Here is a 24,714-nt window from a genome sequence, read left to right on the forward strand (position 1 = left end):
TAGAGAACTGGCAATGGAAAGGCCTTCTATTTAAAATGTTGCCCCTATTTTGTCCAAATACAGTCAGCCATACATTTAGCTACACTCTCTACCTGGTGAATCCATGCAGAGATCTGCCCCATAATGAGGGGGAATATTCAGAGTTCTCAACACAAAGCAAACCCAGGGAACCCTCAAGTGACTGTCTGCCCAGGTCACCTGGATGTTGAATCCATCCCTCCTGCTGATTTAGTAGAAAATACATTGATACATTGCATTCTGTTTCACTTACTTCCCAGACTTCAAAAGTCTACAGCTCCGTTTCCTCTCTGTCTTCCTTTCCTCTGACAACCTACAAGCTTTTAAAATCCAACTTGGCACTGCCCAGTGACTACTTCCTGACTAAAGGGCAAAGACGGGGAGGAATTCTTGAAATGTGTCCAAGAGAATTTTCTTGATCAGTATGTTTTCAGTCCAACGAGGAAGGAAGCAGTGCTGGATCTGGTTCTGGGGAATAAAGTGGAGCATGTGGGCAGTGTTCCTGCTAATTTATTTTGGGTGCACGGCCCATTCGAATTTCTGCGCATGTGCAGTTTTTCCATTTAAAAGGCACTGCGGGCTGCGTGGAAGCTCCAGACCGCTGCGTGGCCGCGCTGCTTAACGAGAACGTTGCATGTGGGGGAGCATTTGGGAAACTGATCACTATCATTAGGTCTGGAGTAGTTATGGAAAAGGACAAGGAACAATCAAACGGGAAAATACTCAACTGAAGGAGGGCTAATTTCAATGAGTTGATGGGGATCTGTCCCAGGTGGATTGGAATTAAAGATTGGCAGGTAAAACAGTAAATGAACAATGGGAGGCTTTCAAAGAGGAGATAGTTCGGGTATAGACTAGACGCATTCCCACAAGGGGGAAAGGAAAGGTATCCAAAGTTAGAGCTCCCTGGATGACTAAGTATATAGAGATTAAAATGAAACAGAAAAAGGTGGCTTATGATAAATGTCAGGCTCATAATACAGTCGAGAACCAAACTGAATGCAGAAAGTACAGAGAAGAACTGAAAAGGGAAATAAGAGGGACACTTGGAAAAATATGGGTTAATAAATGATAGCCAGCACGGATTTGTTCAAGGCAATTTGTGTTTGACTAACTTGATTGAGTTCTTTGATGAAGTAACGAAGAGGATTGATGAAGATCGTGCATTTGTGTATATGGTCTTTCAAAAGTGTTTGATGAAGTACCACATTATAGACTTGTTGGCAAAATTAAAGCCCATGGGACTAAAGGGGCAGTGGCAGTGGCAGTGTGGCTACAAAATTGGCTAAGAGACCGAAAGCTGAAGGCAGAGAGCAGTGATGAACGGTTGATTTTCAGACTGGAGGGACGTATACAATGGTGTTCCCCAGGGGTCGGTACTGGGACCACTGCTCTTTTTGATGTATCTTAATGACCTGGACAGGAAGAACGAGGAGAGGCAATATAAACTAAATGGTACAATTTCAAAGGATATACAGGAACAAAGACCTGTGGGTGTACGTACACAAATCTTTGAACGTGGCAGGACAAGTTGAGAAGGCTGTTTAAAAAGCGTACGGGATCCTTGGCTTTATTAACCGAGGCATGGAGTACAAAAGCGAGGAAGTTATGCTAAACCTTTATAAATAATTGGTTCGGCCACAGCTGGAGGATTGTGTCCAATTCTGGGCACCGCACTTCAGGAAAGATGTCAAGGCCTTAGAGAGGGTGCAGAGGAAATGTACTAGAATGGTACCAGGGATGAGGGACTTCAATTACATGGAAAGACTAGAGAATCTGGAGTTATTCTACTTGGAGCAGAAAAGGTTCTGGGGAGATTTGATAGAGGTGTTCAAGATCATGAAGGGTTTTGATAGAGTAAATAAGGAGAAACTGTTTGCAGTGGCAGAAGGGCCAGTTACCAGAGGACACTGATTTAAGATAATTGGCAAAAAAACAGGCGAGATGAGAAAAATTAATTTTACAGAGTGAGTTATTGCAGTCCGGAATGCGCTGCCTGAAAGGGTGATGGAAGCATAGTCAATAGTAACTTCCAAAAGGCAATTGAATATGCACTTGAGGAGGGCTAATTTGCAGGGTTAGGGGGAACTAGCTGTCAGTGAGTCAGCACTGGAAACCCTCCGCAGGTCAGGCAGCATCTGTGGAGAGAGAAACAGCGTTTCAGGTTGGTGACTTTTCCTCAGAACTGGAAGATGTTTGAGATTTAACAGTTTATAAGTAAGTATAAAGTCAGGGAAAAGTGGGGGTGAGGTTGAGGAACGAACAAAAGGGGAAGGTCTGTGATAGGGTGGAAGGCAGGAGTGATTAAATGACCAAAGGAATGATGTTGCTAGCCAAAAGGAGGGTGGTAATGGGACAAGTGAAGAAATAAAAGATGGGTCCAGAAGAGGTGTAAATGGCAGCAGCAGAACCATTAACAGCTCCTGCTGTCCGAGAAAATGTGAGCAGTGGTTATGATCCGTGCATAGTTGAAAACCATTTTGCTTACCAAAGATTGAATAAAAATTGAACAGGAGCAGAGTTGTATCTCATACTATTTTTCTAACTATGTATGAAAGGATAAGATGGGTTATTAGAGTAATCATCACAAGCACTACAATAACATGGTTTCAAAATTACAGCAACAAAGCAGTCATTGAGTTCAACTGGACATGAGATGACAATTCAGATCAGCAGTCGGATTAGAGCATTGCATAACTTGTAATCTTACTGCCTTGTGTAACAGCATAATCAACATCAATCACATGCTCCCTAATTAACTCCGGCATTGGTGTGAAGACTTGCAATCTGTATTTGGCAAGTAGCGGCACTCTGGTCAAAGTTGAATACTCTTTTCTGGATTGAGCTGTTTCTGCAGTCTGGTGAGTTTTCTGTGATTAAAACCAGAAAATGCTGGAAATACTCAGCAGGTCAGGCAGCGTTTGTGGGCTGCGACTTGGTCGATTAGACATCATTTTCTATTTATGTACTCTTACTTTAAGAGTTTGTGTTACTGGGTGAGCTGGTCACAACTGCTCCGAGTTCTCTTGGCTTCCTGTAGCTTCTACTTTTCTAGGCTGTGTTTCTGAGCCTCCTTTGCCTTGGTCTTTTTGTCTGGAAAAATGATAGTAAATGTGTCCCTTTTACCTGGACAGCAAAGTGATCCAAAGGAAATGTAACTTATGTCGCATCCTCTGAGAAATGAGCTTTTTTAAACTTGAAAGAAACACTTCAGTCCCTAGATAGCTTATTGATAAGTTTCATGGTACCACACACCTGATCTATGCTGATCATGGATAATGCATCTAATACTAAGGTTGGATGGCTTCATTTCGCAAATTTGACAATCTTAAAGGGTTTTGGAGCCTAAAACACTGGCTTATAATTTGTCTGTTAAATAGATTTCTTCAGGACCTGTCTCTGAGGTTGGATGCTTTTAGTGTTGTTACCATATCAATGCAGGAACTGTTTGACATTTAGCCTGAATTACCATCCTGGCCTTTCAGGTTTTGGCCTCTGCGTTTAAAACACTGTCGCTGAAAAGCCTACAGTCCCGTGTCTAACAAATCCCCCATACAAAGTTTGAAATTTTAACCGATGCCTATCTTGGATTTCCTCGCACGTGCCCCCAACCTGCCCTCGCGTGCCGCCCCCTCCTTACCCCAGCCTGTGTCACTGCTTTCAGTGGAGAAGATACTGGAAATTAAGTTTTATAAAGCACAATTCATACAGTGGTTCGTAGTAATCTTAAGTTAATGGCAATGTGATGTTCCCTGCAGATCTACGAGCCCCAGAGCAGTGCTGAGAACTCCATGTCGGGCAGCTGCCAATCCTTGGATAGGAGAGCAGACAGGTGAGTGCAGGAGCAGAGGTCTCTTCCCTTTACCCAATTCTGTAAGCCTATCAAATAATTATGCTTGTTTTTGAGACAATGATTAAAACATCCTGGGTTCATTCCAAGGACTGTACTACATTGGCTGGGGTGGAACCAGGAACACTGCAGTTAACCTCAGCACCACCGAGTTAGGGAGGGGAAAACCAGCCAGTGTTTCCCCTTCTAATCATTATTCGGCTGTTGGTAAATTCAGGGCTTTGGATTCAGCTGCCATTCTAGCGAGAGTCGGAACCTGTGGCAATCGAGGGGAGAAAAAAACCTAACGGGAAATATGTATTCAGGGAACTTTTTTGTGACCAGTTCAAAAATGACAGCTACCATAGCTTTTTCTGAAGGCAAAATTTCTCAATTTGGTAACTTACAAAAGTTGGAGTTGTCTCTTATTAATGCCACCCGGCAGGCAGGGCAGTCCTAACTCTGAGTTTGTCCCTGACCACAATCCATGCTACTTCACATTCACCTGTCTCGATGGCTCAGTGTTGGTCACCGGTGCCACAGCGAAGGCGCCTGCATCATTGCAACTCAAGGACTCGGTCATGGCCACTGCTTGCAAGATGGCCACTGAGCCTTTTTTGAAAGATAATCTTGGCCCAGTGTTGGAACATCAGTGGCCGAAGTGGATTGGTGGGGCCTGGGTTGATGCCTGGCCAATCATCTCTGTCCCTGTAACATATAGAAACATAGAAGATAGGAGCAGGAGTAGGCCATTCGGCCCCTCGAGCCTGCTCCACCATTCAATGCGATCATGGCTGATCAACCAAATTCAGTACCCTGTCCCTGCCTTCTCCCCATATCCCCTGATCCCTTTAGCCTTAAGAAATATATCCAACTCCTTTTTGAATATATTTAATGAACTGGCCTCCACCGCCTTCTGTGGTAGAGAGTTCCACAGGTTCACCACTTTCTGGGTGAAGAAATTCCTCCTCATTTCTGTCCTAAATGGCTTACCCCATATCCTTAGACTGTGACCCCTGGTTCTGGACTCCCCGACCATCGGGAACATCCTTCCTGCACCTAGTCTGTCCAGTCCTGTTAGAATTTTATAAGTTTCAATGAGATCCCCTCTCATTCTTCTAAACTCCAGTGAGTACAAGCCCAATCAACCCAATCTCTCCTCATATGTCATTCCTGCCATCCCAGGTATCAGCCTGGTGAATCTTTGCTGCACTCCTTCCATGGCAAGAACATCCTTCCTCAGATAAGAACATAAGAAATAGGAGCAGGAGTAGGCCAATCGGCCCCTCGAGCCTGCTCCGCCATTCAATAAGATCATGGCTGATCTGATCCTAACCGCCAATCCACTATCACAGAACCATCTCCTGAATCTAACAGAATTAAACACACGAAATAGGAGCAGGATCAGGCTACACGGCCCCTGGGCCCGCTCCGCTACCCACAGGGCCATGACCGATCCGAACCTAGACTCATGTCCAAATTCCTGATAAGGCGACCAAAACTGCACACAATACTCAAGGTGTGGTCTCACCAAGGCCTTGCACAACTGCAGCAAGACATCCTTGTTCCTGTACTCAAACCCCCTCGCTCCGAAGGCCAACATACCATTTGCCTTCTTAACTGCCTGCTGCACCTGCATGCTTACCTTCAGCGACTGGTGCTCAAGGACGCCCAGGTCTCGTTGCACTTCCCCTTCTCCCAATCTATTGCCATTCAGATAATAATCTGCCTTCCTGTTTTTGACACCAAAGTGGATAACCTCGCATTTATCCACATTATATTGCATCTGCCATGCTTCTGCCCAATCACCCAACCTGTCCAAATCATACTGGAGGGAGGTTCATTTCTGGGCCAGTGTTTTAGCCACTGAAGCCCTGCGAGCTGGTCACCCACCCATCAACTTGGTTAGTGAGGGGCGGGAGGAAACACCTCGGGTGAGACATGGTTACAGTTAGCCGCAGAGTAGGTTGGCAAAAAGCTGGCACCCCAACTAATGCCATGTTTGTTTTCTGCCCTGAAGAGATCTCACGGTTTAGGTAAGCATGACCTAAACAGGAAAACTAGCACTCTCCCCAACGTGCCCCCCACCCCCCATGCAGATGGTTATTGTCTGGAGCACCCTTAATCTGTTCAGGTGAAGGAAATATTGTGCTTGGCACCTATGCCCAGTTCTGCGCTCCAGCAGAAATCAGCATGGATTTTGCATTGACATCAATATCTGATCAGATTGTGCAACAGCAGCAACCAGAGGTGAGCCAGTGGGCAGGTTCTACAGTCACTGTGTGGTTGATGATGCTAACTTACTTTTTAAATTTTCAGCCCATCATATCGGAAGTCTCGTATGTCCCGAGCACAGAGCTACCCTGACAACAGACAGCTGTACTTGGGTAGGTTTGGGAGTCGCCTCATGAGCTTATTGCTTTCTCGTTTTTCAGGAAAAGTAAAGAACATTCTGCATTGTTTTTCATTGTCACTTCAAAAGGTTACAGCTGTAGATTGAGTGGAACAGGCTGACTGATTAAGTGAAAGCTGTTCTGGGTCAGCACGGTCGATTTTTACAATGCCCTTTTCACTTCTGAGACCTTAGTTTGCATCCACTCCAATAAGTCATAAAGGTGGCTGGTATGGGAAATGGAAGTCACATTGGCATTTTTGTGAGAGGAGGGGTCTGTTTTCTGAAGCTGCGGTTAAGGCACATTGGCACAGAGTAGAGAGGGGTTCATCCTACATCTAACCTATGCTGTACCCTTTGTGGGAGTGCTTGCTGGGAAAGTGCAGAGGGAGCTTTACCCTACATCTTACCTGTGCTGTTCCTGACCTAGGGGTACTTGATCCTAACACTATCCTGGGATAGTATTCCATTCCCCAGCACACTACACAGCAGTTCACAACACAGTGCTAAGGACTAGGCATCACTTGATGCTGGGTCGTTGCTGGCATTGAATGACTAAGCTGGCACTGGTCTGGAGAGCCCAGCAAGACATTCCCCCATATATTAATGACCTGGTGCCGGGAATGAAGCCGTGGGCATGGAGTGGGGCATCTCGAGCGGGTGAATATCCAGCTGGGCTGCAAATGTGCCCCAATTAAGAGAGGGTGGGGATTGTGTGTAAATCTCAGGGCATTCTCGGTTGGATCATTCGGTTGTGAAGTTCATGGGACATTGGCATGTGAGAGGGCTATAGCTCAGTGGTAGAACATTTGACTGCAGATTATAGAAGTTCCTGGTTGATATATAAATATCTCCTCATGAACTCCTATGTTATCACAGAGAATGATAGCTATACCTGCCGTCCGCTACACCATGTCCGTAGTTACGATAGCCCCTTGAGTGTGCCACCACTGATGGGCAGCAAACTTGGCAAATCAAGGGCATGCACAAATTCTACCTATCCAGTTTATAGTAGGAGTGTGCAGGGTCCACTGTGACTCGTGGGACACTCGTATAACACATTAGTTACAGACTTGACGGCTATACTTTAGGTCCTGCCCCACAGGGAAATCCACAAAGGAGACAAACCCTAAGCTTCCCAACCGAGAGCCCAGTGGATGGATTTACTGACGAGGGTTCAGTAAGTTTAGGATGGTGTGTCAGCAGGCCCGTTGGGTGAGTTGCATTCACCACAAGGCCACGCGGGTAAGATTGCAGCACATGGGGTTGGTCTTGGTTGTGCAAGATTAAGTGCAATGCTCAGCCAATAGCCTGACCGTCACTGTGTAGAGCACTTGTATGAGATATTGGAGGGTTTGTGTGCAAGGACCCATACTGCAGCAAGAGTCAGTGCCTTCAGGATAAGTTGGGAGAAAATGGGGCAAATGGGAGAGACCTTGACACTGCACTGAAATGGAGTCATTGGGGTTCTGTATATATCCAACACATTGCATTTACAGAATTATATGTGACAGTACCTTCAAGAGATTTAGCTTTCTCTGGGAATTTATTTACAATCGTAACATTTTGCCAAGTCTCCTTGCATGTTCCTTTTTCAGATCGTGAGAACCATGTCTATGATAAGGCTGGAAAAGGAGGGACCTACCCCCGGCAGTTCCACATGTCTCTCAACCAGAAGGATTATGGCGACGGTGAGTGTGAAGCAGCGCACATACTGTGGAGGTGTTACTCGGTGGGTGTGGAACAGCTTTAATGAAGGCACGCCACTGAAATTCAAATGCATGAAACTGAACTGTCCTGTAACAAGCTGCAAGTACAAGAATAACTCTGAAGGAGTTTAACTGCAGCAGTCCCTGTACTTTCAGGTTTAACTTGAGGGTCTTAATAGAGGAAACTCTCGTTTAAACGGCACCGAAATATCCAGAATTCTCTAATAACCGGCAAAATTCATACTCCGAAAACAGCACCTCAATAACCGGAAATGTGTCCGAGTCCGAGTCTCCCGCGGTGGCCGAGTTAGTCAGTGGGGGTAGTTCTTCAAACTGCCACTACTCGGCTTCTGGGCGCTGTCGGAAGTCTCTTCCGATCCGAACACCTCAATAACCGGGGTCTGACTCTCCCGCGCTGCCAGTAGTCTCTTCCGATCCGAGTTATGGATTACCCTGAACTGGCAGTACTGTACTTAATCAAGCATCTTCCACCATCCATTTAACACAACATTCTGTGAATACCCACTTGTACTGCACATTTCTTGATTTTTTTAATTTTTGTTTGTTTAAAATAGCCTCGGTAGATATACCTCTGTTATCCGGAATTTTTAATCAACCGGCACCATCCCGGTCCCGTTGGTGCCAGATACGATAGAGTTTCCTGTAACGTTCCTTTTAATCCCTCCAAATCCTTGGTTTCCCTCCATCACCTCACTACTCACAGTGGGGTACGTTGCTGCTGGGCATACAGTTGGGCTGCACCCCTGCAGATGGATTGTCTCTCCCAGTTTAGCTGTTTCATTTGGTTCAAGAAAGCATCATCAAATATCATTCCTAACGGTGGCTGGCAGTCCTACAATCATGCCGCTAGTGTAGTGGGTAAACTATACTCCTTGCCGGTCTTCAATACCTGAGCCATACAATCCAGGAAAATCCCAGCTTTGATTCCTGGTCTCCACTGAGTTAGTGGATTTCAGCTGAGGCAGCAGTTCAGGTGCTATAGCTGACCAGGGTTCCTGCTCCTGATCCCTATCCCGTGACCCCGCTGAAAAATTAGCACGTGGGGGCGTCGGGTGAGAACAGGATCAGGCTTGGCTGTGATGCCCCATTTGGGTGAATAGCCTGGCAACGCTGTCACTCACACGTGAATAATGGCCACTTGAACGGGGTCCCGGGGTATACCTGGCGCATGTGGAAACAGTAAGCAGTCAAGTGCCTTGAGTTGAGAGAATTAGCGATTGTGGTGGGGAGGGGGGTGGGGTGGAAAGATACTTGACCCCAGTATGTGATCAGAGCGCTCCATGGCTTTTGCAGCTGAAGTCTGGTGTGATGCCTGCCTGCCTATTGGTTTTAGAAAATTAGATGCGAGTGTTCAGACATCAGCGGCTGTGTTGACAAGTGTTCATTTTATTCTTCAGGACGGAGAACCTTCCCAAGGATTCGCCGACAGCAGGGGAACCTGTTCACTCTTGTCCCATCCAGTCGGTCGCTGAGTACAAACGGGGAGAACATGGGTCTGGCTGCTCAGTACATGGACAGCAGGGGGAGAATCCGCAGCGGAGACAGTGAAAACACGCTCTCGGTGCAAGAGAGGAATGTTTCCACTAAATGTAGGTCGCCCTTTATTTTACCATTCACAATTTTGAATCCTTTGTAAGTACATTGCCAGCACTGCGTGTGATCAAGTCTGGTTCACTTTCCGGTATCTTCAATGGGCATTTCCTTACACGCGAAGCACATCAGATGCACCAGGGCAGTGGCACCAGGGCACAGCTTCAGGGTTTGTGAAAGGCAAGTTTAGGAAACGTCAAAGTATTGCTTTCCACAAAGGGTGAGCAGCAGCTGGGAACTGAATCGAATCCACAAATTTTACAGCACAAGAGGCCATTCAGCCCCTTTGTGCCTGTGCTGACCCTTTGAAAGAACTGTCCACTTAGTCCGATTCTCCTGCCCTTTTCCCCATACCCTTTCACATTTTTCTTTTTCTAATATTTATCCACTATCGTTTTAAAAGCTGTTATGCATTTTAATTCCACTGTTTCTGGGGAGGCTGAACAACTCTTGGCACACACAGAATTCTAACATCTCCCGTCATTTTTTATTGACAAACTTATGCCCTCTGGTACCAAGCACTGGGCATAGATTTATCCATTTACTTTACAACCCTTCAGAATTTTGAACACTATCAGGTCTCCTCTTAATCTTCTTTGTTCTGATTAGAAGAGACTCAGTTTCTGTAGGCTCTCCTCCTAACTGAAGCCTCTTATCCTTGGTATCATAGTGAATCTCTTCTGCACCCGCTTCATGGCCTTGACATCCTTCCTAAAGAGGGGCATCCAAAATAGTCTAACTGAGGTCTCGTTAATGATTGGTATAGGTATTGTCTCTTACCTTTGTACTCTATGCTCCTCTTTATAAAACCTAGGATCTCGTATGCTTTTTATTTTAAAGCTTCAAGAACTTATCCTTCCACTTTGAAGATTTGTGTATCTGAATCCCTATGAGTCTCTGTTCCTCCACACCATTAAAGTTTGACCATTTAGTGTATATTTCCTCCTTGTTTGTCCTCCCAAAGTGTATCGGCTCTCATTGCTTCATATTAAATTTAATTTGACATCTATCTGCCCAATCTATTCATCTGTCTGTCCCCCTGAAGTTAACCATACTCCCTGTTGTGTTGTCTGCAAATTTTAATATGGTGCCCCTAGGCCCATGTCCAGATCATTTTTAGTGTGCATGAAGCGCAATAATCTGAACACTGATTCCCGGGGCACACCAGTCTGAAAACCATCTATTAACCACTGCTCTCCATTTTCTGCCCTTCAATCAACTTCTTACCTATGTGACCACACTCCCTTAAATACCATGTGCCTTCATTCTATGAACAAGCACCTTTGAAAATCCATGTACACAACATCCACTGCATTTTCTTTATCAAAGAGGTCTATTTCATTTGTCAGACGTGACCTGCCTTTTACAAATCAATGCTGGCTATTTTTAATTAACCCATGCTTTTCTGAGTGAGTTAATTTTATCCTGTATCATGACGTCTAGAACCTTACTGCCTGTCTTAGGCTGACTGGTCTTTCGTTACCTGGCTTATCCTTTCTCCCTTTTTAAGCAGAGGTGTTACATTGGCAAACTTCTAGTCCCCTGGCACAGCTTTCCATATCTACTGATGTTTGAAAGATTCTGGTCAGAGCTTCTGCTATTTCCCCAGCATTCTAAGATGCAGCCATTGCCGTCTGGTTAAGGGAGGGAGGGTGACTGAAGCCAGGATTCCTTTAACCAATAACTAGATGCTGTAATGGAAGACAGTAGGGTTAGTATTTAGGAAGGATGAGATCAGGTAAGTTGGAGGGCATTCTTCAATCCAACCTATTTTGTAAGGCATGACCTGGGATGATGACTGGAGCTGGATGTTTGCTGTAGGGCTCTGTGACCCTTCTCTAAGCAATGGTAGGACTTGGATTCAAGTCCACATTGTATCAGGCAACAAGATCTGTCTCAGCCTTGCAATCACAAGGTGCCAACTTTTGAAAAGTTTCTGAAAATTGAGTCGTGAATTTCCCCGCACCTCCTGTGGACCAGCTAAAGAGTGGTGCAAGGGCCAGGGGCAATCTCCACTTATCTGTGTGGGAATCCAATCAGGAAAGAGAAAATCTAGCTGACTGGAATGATAAGTGATGTTTCACTCCAGCAGTATTACTTGTGTGGAGTTAAAGACTGAAACTATATTACAAGTCACTCCAATTTACAGTATCGGTAAACAATACACTAACACTCACATGCTGATGAATGTCCAAATGACCGAGATTTCTCTGTGTTAGGAGTATGCAACATTCACATAGAAGCATTCTCTTCACAGGCCGTTCTCTACCTGAGATTTAACTGGCGATTTATTTTTCTTATCCTCCACCTACACACAAGTGCCACAAAAATCATAAAGGCAGTGCCCCTTTTAAAGGGTTTTGTTGACTAGAAAGTCTCCAGTTTGATCCTTAATAGGAATGTGTTTTTGAGAGGTGGGGTGGAAATAGAGAAAGTATGAGCCAGGGGGTGGGGGTGAACTTTAAAAGTTTTAACACTTGGCTTCACTGGTTTAGCATGTTTATTCAGTAGTTGAGCCGTGTAGATCTGAAAGGTTCCAAATTTGGCCTTTGTGGAGTTAATTGATCTCAGTTGGGGTGTTGCTGTTGGTCTTGGCACTCTTGCTTGGAAAGGGGAAAACGGACAGGATTGCTGCTCCTGAACACCACCCAGCGCTGATAATGTGGTGTGGACTTCAGTAGGAGCAGGATCCGGCCCAGAGGAGATCCCATCTGTCGCCGCCCCCTCTCCTCCCTCCTTCCCCAATGGTTGAATAGCTAACTAGCACTTGCCTTCAAGACTTGCACATAAATAAGGGACTGTTGGGCCTTTTATTGGAGGCTCACTAGTGTCTGTTGAACTGTACCCTAGCCTGGAATCCATACCTTAAGGAGAGACGGGGAGAGGGGAACCCTCGGCTAGTTTTTAAATATTTCTGCTTCCTTAGTCCAAATATATTTTGTCTATGTATGACAGAAATTTATTGACTCTGATATAACTGGCTACACGGAGCAGCTGACTCTTCTGTTACACAGATCGGCTAAGACCTGGAAATGACTCCTGACCTCCCAGCACATTCCTCATCTGTTGGAGTCTGTGTACAGGAAAATAATTACACAGCGTAGTGCGCCAAGATGTCAGCCTAGTACCTGCTGGCATTATCAGCTCCTCCGTTACATCTGACTCGTGGGGCCAGAAGAACAGACCCACCCTAGTTAGACACTGTAGATGGAGTGAAAAGTCACTTATCATTCCAGTCAGCTTGATTTTCTCTTTCCTGACACCAGCTTGTGTGGCGTCAAGGACAGAAACTATTACAAGTCAATCTGTTTTACTGTATCAGTAAAACATCTAACTTTCACTCACATGTATGCCACACAATATTCAGAGCAGCTAAAAGTACTGTTAAAGTAACCCCTACATCAGAGTTTACTAAATAGCTGTACGCATGCTGATGAATGTCCTAATGGCTGAGATTTCTCTGTTAGGAGTATGCAGCATTTGTATAGAAGCACTCTCTTCACAGGCCTTTCTGTACCTGAGATTTAACTGGCTATTCATTTTTCTTATCCTCCACTTTCACAAGAGTGCCACGAAAATCATGAAGGTAATGCCCCATTTAAGAGTTTTGTTGACCAGAAGGTCTCCGGTTGGATCCCTAGTCTTTGCTGATTACCTGATCTCCGTTGGGTTAGTGGGGCATAGGGGAGCTGGAATTGGAATTGGTCTTGATGCACCTGTGGAGCTGGTGTAAATCTCTGAGCACTGTTCAGTGACACTTGCTGGCGGTGCGTGCATCAGGTGTGAACAAGATTGGGAAAGGCTATGATGCTCTCACAGTTGAATAGCCTGCCAGCATTCCACTGTCTAGACTCGCACATGAAGAGTGGCCCTGGTGTAAAGGTGCCAAACTATGACCTGCGGCTTTGGAGCTGCACCCTAGTGGAACACCATATAATACTGTTTATTTGGACTTTCAGAAAGGTTTGTAAGACATGAAAGACTTGCAGAATCCAGGTTAGAATTTGGAGTTGGATAAGAAGTTAAGTAGGAAAAGGGGAGTACTCATGAAAGGTCTAATATTATAGTGTTGGGAGTTCTGGAATAGGGGCCTGCAGCAGTCAATGATAGGCATCCGTGTATAGTTTATATTACTGACCTCGATATCAAAACCAAATGTATCTTGGTCAAATCAGGAGACAGACAGAGGATGCAACAGAAGACCTGCAGAAGGATTCGATGAGCTATGCAATAGGGCAGCCTAAATTAAATTTAACACTGACAAATGCAAAGTATTACCGATTTAGTAGAATCATTGTGGATCATAAGCATGCAATGATTGAATTAGCAGAGCGAGACTTATGCAGGGACCTGGGAGCATTGGTGGACTCATCACTTTCAGTGTGTCAATAATGTAAGCCATTAAAAAAGCAGATAGCATACCGGGGATACCCAGACCAGTGAAGTAGGCCATTCGGCCCCTTGAACCTGCTCCGCCATTCAATGCGATCATGGCTGAGCATCCAAATTCAGTACCCTGTCCCTGCTTTCTCCCCATATCCCTTGACCCCTTGAGTTTTAAGAAATATATCTAACTCCTTCTTGAATATATTTAATGAATTGGCCTCCACTGCCTTCTGTGGTAGAGAATTCCACAGGTTCACCACTCTCTGGGTGAAGAAATTCCTCCTCATCTCAGTCCTAAATGGCTTACCCCTTATCCTTAGACTGTGACCCCTGGTTCTGGACTCCCTCGCCATTGGGAACATCCTTCCTGCATCTAGTCTGTCTAGTCCTGTTAGAATTTTATAAGTTTCAATGAGATCCCCTCTCATTCTTCTGAACTCCAGCGAATATAAGCCCAATCGACCCAATCTCTCCTCATACGTCATTCCTGCCATCCCAGGTATCAGTCTGGTGAATCTTCGCTGCACTCCCTCCATGGCAAGAACATCCTTCCTCAGATAAGGCGACCAAAACTGCACACAATACTGAAGGTTATGATGGGACAGACCTTTGGGGCATTTTTTCATTTGCTTGTTTGTTTCGGATCATCCGAAAGTAATGTCCACACTTGCATTGCATGCCCCCCCAAGTTTACATTGTGCACTCGCTTATCTGAAAATTCTGCAATTGAGAAGGGAGCCAGTTTCAGCAGTAGAAGTGTGGAGAGTCGATGCATATACAACACACTCGTGATCCAAACTGTAAACAATCTTTAGAATACTGTTACGATAGCAAAATACTGCGGATGTTGGAAATCCGAAATAACAACAAAACGCTGGAAAAACTCAGCAGGCCAGGCAACATCCGTGGAGAGAGAAACAGAGTTAACGTTTCAGGTTGAAACCCTTCGTCAGGACTGAGAAACACAGGAAATGAAACCGATTAAAAGGCCAGTTAGGGGGCTGGGAAATGGGGGAGGGGATTGAAGAACAAAAGGGAAGGTCTGGGAGGTGAAGAGACATTAAGAGATATTCAAGGTGAGACGAGATGGTAATAGGACAGGTAAAGAGACAAAGGATGGCTGTAGATGAAGTGTGAAATGCGCTGGCAGAGTGAGAGACAGCTGCCATGTGGGAGAGAGAAAAAAGGAAAAGGCACAAACCAAAGGTGTGGATAAAAAATATATAAAAATATAATAATTGGGGCCGAGGTTATGATCTGAAATTGTTGAACTCGATATTGAGTCCGGAAGGCTGTAAAGTGCCTAATCGGAAGATGAGGTGCTGTTCCTCGAGTTTATGCTGACCTTCCGTGGAACAATACAAGAGGCCGAGGACGGTGAGGTCCGAGTGGGAATGGGGCGGTGAATTAAAGTGACAGGCGACCGGAAGCTCGGGGTCCCCCTTACAGACTGAACGGAGGTGTTCCGCAAAGCGGTCACCCAATCTGCGTTTGGTCTCCCCAATGTAGAGGAGACCGCATCGTGAGCAGCGAATACAGTATACTAGATTGCAAGAAGTACAAGTAAATCGCTGTTTCACCTGGAAGGGGTGTTTGGGGCCCTGGACAGTGGGAAGGGGGGAGGTATAAGGGCAGGTGTTGCATCTCCTGCGCTTGCACGGGAAGGTGCCAGGGGAAGGGGTGCTGGGGGTGATAGAGGATTGGACTAGGGTGTCTCAGAGGGAGCAGTCCCTACGGAATGCTGAAAGGGGAGGGGAAGATGCGTTTGGTGGTGGGATCACGTTGGAGGTGGCGGAAATGGCGGAGGATGATCCGTTGAATGTGGAGGCTGGTGGGGTGAAAGGTGAGGACAAGGGGAATCCTATTGTGGTTCTGGGAGGGAGGGGCAGGGGTGAGGGCAGAAGTGCGGGAGATAGAACGGACACGGTCGAGGGCCGTGTCAACCACAGTAGAAGGGAGTCCTCGGTTGAGGAAAAAGGAAGACATGTTGGAAGCACTGGTGTGGAAGGTGGCATCGTCGGAGCAGATGCGGTGGAGATGGAGAAACTGGGAGAATGGAATAGAGTCCTTGCAGGAGGCGGGGTGGGAGGAAGTGTAGTTCAGGTAGCTGTGGGAGTCTGGGCTTGTAGTGAATGTTGGTCAATAACCTATCCCCAGAGATGGAGACGGAGAAGTCGAGGAAGGGAAGAGTCAGAGATGGACCATGTGAAGGTGAGGGAAGGGTGGAAATTGGAGGCAAAGTGAATTAAATTGTCTAGTTCAGGGCGAGAGCAGGAAACGGCACCGATACAGTCATCAATGTACCGGAAAAAGAGGTGAGGGAGGGGACCCGAGTAGGACTGGAACAAAGAGTGTTCCACATATCCCACGAAAAGGCAGGCATAGCTAGGACCCATGTGGGTACCCATAGCAACACCTTTAATTTGGAGGAAATGAGTGGAGTCAAAGGAGAAGTTGTTCAATGTGAGAACAAGTTCAGCCAGGGGGAGGAGGGTGGTGGTGGATGGGGACTGTTTGGGCCTGTGTTCAGCTCCGGTCACTGCATTGGAGAGGGGAGCAAATAGACTGATCCCAAGTATAATGGGGATGAGCTATGAGGAAAGATTAGAGAAACTTGGGATCTCACTGAGGCATATTAAAATAATAAACAGTATGGATACGGTAAACCCAGAATATTACTCCAAATTAAGCTGGGAAGGAATGAACTCAGAAAATATAAACTGATATTTAGGAGAAATTTCTTTATCCTAAACATGACTCATTCTTGGTGTAATCAGCTGGCTGGAGTTGTAAAGGCAGCTTTGGTATCGACTGCTGTGGAGCCCTAGTCCAAATGCTGCCTGAATCTGTGGGTCAGGCCTTTGGTTGCTTTACTCAACCATTCCCTTACTCAATACCAGCTGTTAGGTTTTAAGATTTTTTCACTAGGTATTCCTAAGTTCAGCATCACCGGCCACTCCCATAAACCCACCTCGAGTCCCTTCCGAACTAGCGTTGTTTTTACCTGGCCAATATCTGGGTAAATCCAGCGAGCCCAGAAGTTGAACAGAGGACCCTTGCCACTACAACTTAATGAAATGTATTGTGCTGCCACATGGCCTCCTTGCCTTTGGAAGAATATACACAGTTGGACTTGAGCAAATTTATTGAACAGTTAAATTAATAGCGTTCAGTAAAACAGGATATTTACATTAGTTACTAACTTTACAGTTCTCAAAATGTTAAACATAAAGATGTTTCTACTTTGCAAAATCTCAAAAAAAAAATTTTAAAAAAAATAAAAATTATTTTTTGAAACATAATCATTTAGTTATGTGACGAAATGGTTCCAAGGAGCCTCCGATAGTCTTGAAGGCTCAAACTGACAATGTATAAATGTTTCCCAGTGTTCACTATCACTCACCACTGTTATGTTCATTAATAAATAGACATTCTTATTATGAACACAGCTAGCTTTTGCTAGACCTTTTTATTGAGCACATGTGGACTAGGTACAGTATCTGTGGAGGCTTCCATCTTGACTGCTGCCTTGTGGGTAGCCTAGTGCCTCATGGGTAATGTAGTCTTAATATCATACAGCTGGGTAGTGTATTCTTATACATACAGCTATATACAGCTCTACGGCTCCACCTAGTGTCCACTATAGAATGACATGTTATTGATTGTTACAACCACCTCCTGAGAAACATGGCCCCGGCCAGTATTAAGGGGTTCCCCTTGGGTGTCAACCCTATAGATGCATAGTTACTATGATGTCACTTTTAAACAGTCATTACCTGAGTTTAAGTTATTAAATGGACAAAACTGTTACAGGGGCTGCCCTTTAAATGACATCAAATCCCACTGCCAATATTCTATTCTGCATACCCAGTACGGAGCTGTGTCACAGAGACGCTACCTACATGTCAGTCTTGTCCAAAACTGACATAATTCCTCACAGATGTGAGATGTTTTGTATTGGGAGTCTCTACTCCAGTTTGGGATTATAGTGTGAATGTCTTAATTACTGCACTACAATTAATTTTAGTATTAAAAGCAACATTTAATTGTTTCCACTTATCTGTTCAATTTGCAGCCCCAAGTGCACCTACCAACTGGAGGAGAGGCAAGCTGCTGGGACAGGGGGCTTTTGGACGTGTCTACCTCTGTTACGACGTAGACACAGGAAGAGAACTTGCTGCAAAACAAGTCCAATTTGACCCTGACAGCCTCGAGACCAGCAAGGTAAGTGCCGTGGTCTCCAGTCCTCGAGTAGGATGTTATTTAAAGCAGTCTTGTGTTACTCCACTGACTGCTCAGCTGGGGGGGTCAGACCAAAGACTGCAGGCTCGATCTCCAACACAAAAGCAAAATGCTGCGGATGCTGGAAATCTGAAATAAAAGGAGAAAATGCTGTTGAGTCCAGAGGGCTGTAAAGTGCCTAATCGAAAGATGAGGTGCTGTTCCTCGAGCTTACGTTGAGCTTCATTGGAACAGTGACTGAGGACGGAGAGGTGGGAGCGGAGCGGAGAATTAAAGTGACAGGCGACCGGAAGCTCGGGGTCACCCTTATGGACTGAACATAAGAAATAGGAGCCGGAGTAGGCCAATCGGCCCCTCGAGCCTGCTCCACCATTCAATAAGATCATGGCTGATCTGATCCTAACCTCAAATCTTCTATCACTCTGCATCCACCCGAACCCATGTGATCTCCCGGGAGAGGCGAAAAACCAGATAAAGACCCAATGGCCAATTTGGGAGAAAAAAATCTGGGAAATTCCTCTCCGACCCATCTAGGCGATCGAAATTCTTCCAGGAGATCACTCTGTCCCTATATTTTCTACAGTACTTACCTTCTGTAAAGGCGATCTCCACCCCAGCCAGGAACAGGAATAAAACCATCTCCTGAAATCTAACACAGAATTAGAACACAGTAGGAGCAGAACCAGGCTACACGGCCCCTGGGCCCACTCCACTACCCACAGGGCCATGACCATTCCAAACCTAGACTCATGTCCAATTTCCTGCCCGCTCCCCATAACCCTTAATTCCCTTTACTTCTAGGAAACTATCTATTTCTGTTTTAAATTTATTTAATGATGTAGCTTCCACAGCTTTCTGGGGCAGCAAATTCCACAAACCTATCACCCTCTGAGTGAAGAAGTTTCTCCTCATCTCAGTTTTGAAAGAGCAGCCCCTTATTTTAAGATTATGCCCCCTAGTTCTAGTTTCACCCATCATTGGGAACATCCTCACCGCATCCACCCGATCAAGCCCCTTCACAATCTTATGTGTTTCAATAAGATCGCCTCTCATTCTTCTGAACTCCAATGAGTAGAGTCCCAATCTACTCAACCTCTCCTCATATGACCACCCCCTCATCCCCGGGATTAACCGAGTGAACCTTCTTTGTACTGACTCGAGAGCAAGTATGTCTTTTCTTAAGTACGGAGGTGTTCCGCAAAGCGGTCGCCCAATCTGAGTTTGGTCTCCCCAGTGTAGAGGAGATCGCATCGTGAGCAGCGAATACAGTATACTAGATTGCAAGAAGTACAAGTGAATCGCTGTTTCACCTGGAAGGAGCGTTTGGGGCCCTGGACAGTGGGAAGGGAGGCGGTAAAAGGGCATGTGTTGCATCTCCTGCGCTTGCACAGGAAAGTGTCGGGCGAAGGGAAAGGGGTGTTGAGGGTGATAGAGGAGTGGACCCATCTCCATCTGTGCCGAGTTAGATAATCTCAACCTGGGTGACATTAGGAGTGGAAGAATTAGCAACCCTTCCTCTCCTGAAGTAGAGATGAGAAAATCAGTCAGGGCCCCACTCCTGATCACGATCCAGTGATTCCTGTCAGGAAGTGAGTGTGTGTGGGACTCGAATGACAAGAGGGTTTAATTTGGGTGTAATTCCCCCCCGTGTGCGAGCGACCTCTTTGCGCTTACAGTCTAGGCTCCAGCTTTGCTTTCTGGCAAAACCTTTCCTCTTTTATCACTGCTATCGTGACCACTGCTGCTCTGAATTTGCACATTCTCCCCGTGTTTGCGTGGGTTTCCTCCCGGGTGCTCCGGTTTCCTCCCACAGTCCAAAGATGTGCGGGTTAGGTTGATTGGCCATGATAAAAATTGGCCCTTAGTGTTAGGGGGGATTAAATACGTGGGGTTACGGGGATAGGGCTTGGGTGGGATGGCTGTCGGTGTAGGGACCGGGTGCTAGGGTTTGGATGATCAGCCATGATCTTGTTGAATGGCGGAGCAGGCTCGAAGGGCCGAATGGCCTACTCCTGCTCCTATCTTCTATGTTTCTATGAACTTTCCTCTCTCGTTCCTCCTGAGCTTCAGCTGTGATGCCCTCCAGTCTGCAACCTCACTACCTTGAATAAAAGGAGCACTGTCTCCTTTTAACTCCTCCTTCCCCACAACCCCAACTGTGGAACTTCTCACCCCTTCAGTCTTTACTTCCTACAATTTTCAGACTTTTAAAACCCAAGTTATGATTCAGCAGTGAGTGTGGCAGGGGCCAACATTGAGTTACCCATGTCTTTGTACTTGGGAATATGCTGGCCATTTTCACATCAATCCCGCATACAAAGGATTCAGTTCCTACGCAGCAGTGTAGGTGAACAGGAGATTCTGCTGAGCAGATCATTCCCCAATAAGAATGAACAAAATGAGGCACAGACAGTGTGTCATTAAGGAACGTGATTTTTGTTTGTTTCCTTGTGCGAAGAGGCCAGAGGACTGGGGGCGACTTTTAAAGTTACCATTTTAGTCCAATTACAGTTTAATTCCTCCATTGTTAAATGATGATTTATCAGCCCACTTGTTGTGTCTCGGGATGGCTAATTTATCCCTGTGAAGGCTGTTTCCTTTTAAAAATGAGAAAATGAATTGGGCACTTCCTGTGTCGGGGAGGAGAGGGATGAGAGAAAATACACGAGTACTACAGTCAGAGCGTTGGTGAACACAGTGAGCTTGCAGCTTAAAGGACTGTTCCTGTAGAAATCTTTCAGTAGAGTGTATTTGGAGGAGAGGTGTTTTCCCTTTTTCTCCCAAAGGCACTGACTCATGCTGGGGTCTGCTTGTGTGTGTCAGGCACCCTCTGATACCTCATTCAAATGCCCATTCTCCGGTGACAGAGTATCGGGCCATTATTTGACTTGGGGGTGCATCACAGCCAAGCCTGATTGTCATCACCTGACCTCGACACATGCGTTCTCCACTGGACAGTGATGGGGGGCGGGGGAGGGTGGATTTTGGCTTTGGGCGATCGTGTAAAGTGGGCCGTGTTGATTCACAGGCACCTTGACAATGGGGAAAGATGTACATTCCATTACCCTCAATCGAAATGACAGCCGGGAGAGATATATAACGGGCAGCTAAATTGATAGCGCCCGTTTTACACTAGCGCCTGCAATCAGATGACCCCCCAGGAGTGATAACCCGGGCTTTATTTTTCCCTACCCTCACCAGGGTAATTGTGGTGCCCTGCCTGCGATCAGCTAACTCAGCACAGACTGGCAGACACGTTTCGATGTTATTTTTGGGTGTTTCTAACGAGGATACTACTGCAGTTGCTTTATGTGGTGATGATCTACACAGATAACAATTGGCAAACCGATGACGAGTATGTTCATATTGAATTCCAGCTTGTTACCACTTTAGCAATATCAAAATGTAAATCAAATTTTAAAAGCCTTCAATGACATTAAAGCTGTGCTGTTCAGTTTTCTCAGTGCTCTGGCACTGCCCCAGACTGAAATGAAATGGTAATGTAAGAAGAGTGTAGCAATCTTGTTTGACTGCAGGCAAAATTGCACTTGAGCCAAAATACTTGACGTGCAATAGCCTTTCCCGTGTGTTGCTCATAAATTAGTCCCCTCAAATTGCCCCCAGTACCACTGACGGACCTGAATCCACCAGAAATTCACCCTAGTGTTACATAGCTGAGAATATTCTGTTCAGACACATCATCAAATCTCCAGTCTGGCTGTACTGTTGGATGTTTTTACACGGTTCACCTGGATATAGTGTAACTGTTTTCACACACCCACCATTACAGTTAGTGAAATTCTGTTGACTGCGTCGGGAAAGCCCTGGTGTAAGGAAGCACACACAAGATTGACACAATTTCTGTTTGGATCTCCTCACTAGGAGGTAAGCGCTTTGGAATGTGAGATTCAGTTACTGAAGAACCTGCAGCACGAGCGGATAGTGCAATACTACGGCTGCCTGCGTGAGAAAGCAGAGAAGACTCTTTCGATTTTCATGGAGTATATGCCTGGGGTGAGTAGAGAAAAGCCATTTAAAATCCATGGCATGCAGCTCTTTTTTGTGAAATGTGTTAGTCATTCCGAGCGATCTTATTGGTGGGGGGGAATGAGGCACTTTCCATTTCAGACAGCTAGTGTCGGTATCAATGCTCCCAGGTTAAATGTGCCATGGATACAGCGCAAAGCTCTTTCGTCACAGGTTAGCAAGGCCATTAAAAAAAGCAAACCAAGCACTAGGGTTTATTTCTCGAGGGATAGAATTGAAAAGTAGGGAAGTTATGCTAAACCTGTATCAAACCTTGGTTAGACCATAATTGGGAGTACTGCGTGCAGTTCTGGTCGCCATATTATAAAAAAGATAGAGGCACTGGAGAGGGTGCAGAGAAGATTTACAAGGATGATACCAGAAATGCGAGGGTGTACATATCAGAAAAGGATGAACAGGCTGGGTCTCTTTTCTCTTGAAAAAAGAAGGCAGAGGGGCAACCTAATAGAGGTCTTTAAAATTGAGAGGTTTTGATAGAGTGGATACAGAGAGAGTGTTTCCACTTGTGGGGAAGAGCATAACTAGAGGCCGTCAATATAAGATAGTCACCAAGAAATCCAATAGGGAATTCAGTAGAAACTTCTTTACCCAGAGAGTGGTGAGAATGTGGAACTCGCTGCCACAGGGAGTGGTTGAAGCGAATAGTATAGATACATTTAAGGGGAGGCTGGACAAGCATATGAGGGAGAAGGGACTAGAGGGTTACGCTGACCGATTTAGATGAAGAAAGACGGGAAGAGGCTCGAATGGGGCATAAACACAGACTGGTTGGGCCGAATGGCCTGTTTCTGTGCCGTATATCCTATGTTATTTAAAAAGGAAACAGGAGGGATCCATGTAACTATAAACCAGTTAATCTGACTCTAATACCGGGAAAAATTCTGCAATCAATGATCAAGGTCAAGGTAGTAGAGCACTTTGAGGGATATAAAGTAATTGGGAAGAGTCGAGTCGGTGTGAATTTACAGAAGAGGCTCATGCCAGACCAACCAAATAGCATTTTTTGAGATAGTAAAAGCTATGGATAATGGCAAAAACATAGATGTCGTGCACTTGGATTTTAGCATGGCACTTGATAAGGTACCTCATAGAAAACTAGTACACAAGCAGACATGGTATTGGTGGAAGTATAGTAAGATGGATTGATAATTTGCTATGTGATAGACAAAGGGTCTGTGTAAATGGGAATATTTTGGGTGGGCAGATGAGCTACGTGGAGTCCTGTAGGAAGCAGCACTGGGACTGGTGCTCCCGAGATTTTTATAAGTGATCCGCAAGAGAGCGCCAGTAACTTTAACTCAAAATAACAGGTGAAGTTAGTGTAGTGGAGGGTGGAGAGTAGCTCTAAAAAGACTAAGCTGTTGTGGGAAATGGGCAGACAATTGGCAGATGCAGTTTAGTGCAGATAAATATAAAGCAATACATTTAGGGATGACTAACAGGCCGAGGGGAATGTGGGATTAATGGTAAGACGCTGGCCAAGATGGATTAAGAAAGGGAACTTGGGGTCATAATGGATACATCCCTCAAGACATCAAGCCAATGTCAAAAAGTGGGATGTTGGGTTGCATAAAAGGGAGAAATAGAGAGTAGATCAAAGGAAGTAATCTTGTTATTATATCGAGCATTGGTCAGGTCCCACCTGGGAATACATTACATAAAGGATATAGCGGAGATAGAAAGGTGCTAAAATGATGAGGTTCGAGAATAAAGCATATGAAATTTACTCATGGGACTATGATTCTTGTTGGAAGGGAGAAGATTGAGGGGATCTGATTCAAAATAGTATTGCTGAGATGTAGATCAGTCAGGCTGTTGGAATTGGCACAGGACAGCAGAAACATGAGTTGAAGCTGAGAAGAATTGGATTCGAACAGGATATAAGGATGACATTCCTGAAGTATACAGTCAGATACAGTGGCTAGAAGAGCTGGAGCTGGGTTAGAAGGTTCTTTTCCAAACTTGTCCACCAGGAACTGGATTGAGTGCTCAAACTCATTTCAGTGAGGACCCGTAGAGCTGGGTGCTTTTATTTGTTTTCTTAAAATAAAAAAGCAAGAGATGCTCCTGTGTACCCCGCCAGGATGAGTGGCCATTTCACTGCACTGATCCATCCCCACTGCTGGACATTTGAAATGATGTGACTTTGTTATTGTAGGAACAGTATAAGTCATTAGACCCAACAAGCCTGTTGGACTCGATGGCCTTTTCCTGTTCCTGAAATTTCTTATGTTCCAACTAAAACACCATTTAATTTTATTTTTTGTCTTTACATCAGTCACTTACTCTGCAAAATGTTTCTGTTCTACCACAGTCTCTTTATTGAAGTTGAGTGCTCTTGTCAATGAGCAATAGGACTCTGAATAATCACGTTACTCCCATGATGATAAGGCAGCTGGTGAGGGGTGCGAATCACTGAGACGTACAGACCAGGAAAGTCCCCAGCTTTTACTCCAGGCCTCTGCTGCGTTAACAGATCT

General features: G+C 45.4%; 1 protein-coding gene across 1 annotated transcript in view; it reads left to right on the forward strand.

Annotated features, from left to right (window-relative positions):
• map3k3 (mitogen-activated protein kinase kinase kinase 3) overlaps positions 1 to 24,714 on the forward strand; it is a 161,020-nt gene that overhangs the window by 77,220 nt on the left and 59,086 nt on the right. The window contains exons 9-14 of the mRNA XM_085966637.1: positions 3,777 to 3,850; positions 6,167 to 6,234; positions 7,838 to 7,930; positions 9,367 to 9,558; positions 18,021 to 18,169; positions 22,070 to 22,201. Coding sequence (XP_085822763.1) covers positions 3,777 to 3,850; positions 6,167 to 6,234; positions 7,838 to 7,930; positions 9,367 to 9,558; positions 18,021 to 18,169; positions 22,070 to 22,201 — 708 coding nt within the window. The remainder of the gene's footprint in view (positions 1 to 3,776; positions 3,851 to 6,166; positions 6,235 to 7,837; positions 7,931 to 9,366; positions 9,559 to 18,020; positions 18,170 to 22,069; positions 22,202 to 24,714) is intronic.

This window comes from Somniosus microcephalus, chromosome 24, assembly GCF_052327205.1.
Source record: "Somniosus microcephalus isolate GS21.2 chromosome 24, FLI_Smic_1.0, whole genome shotgun sequence".
Taxonomy (NCBI): domain Eukaryota; kingdom Metazoa; phylum Chordata; class Chondrichthyes; order Squaliformes; family Somniosidae; genus Somniosus; species Somniosus microcephalus.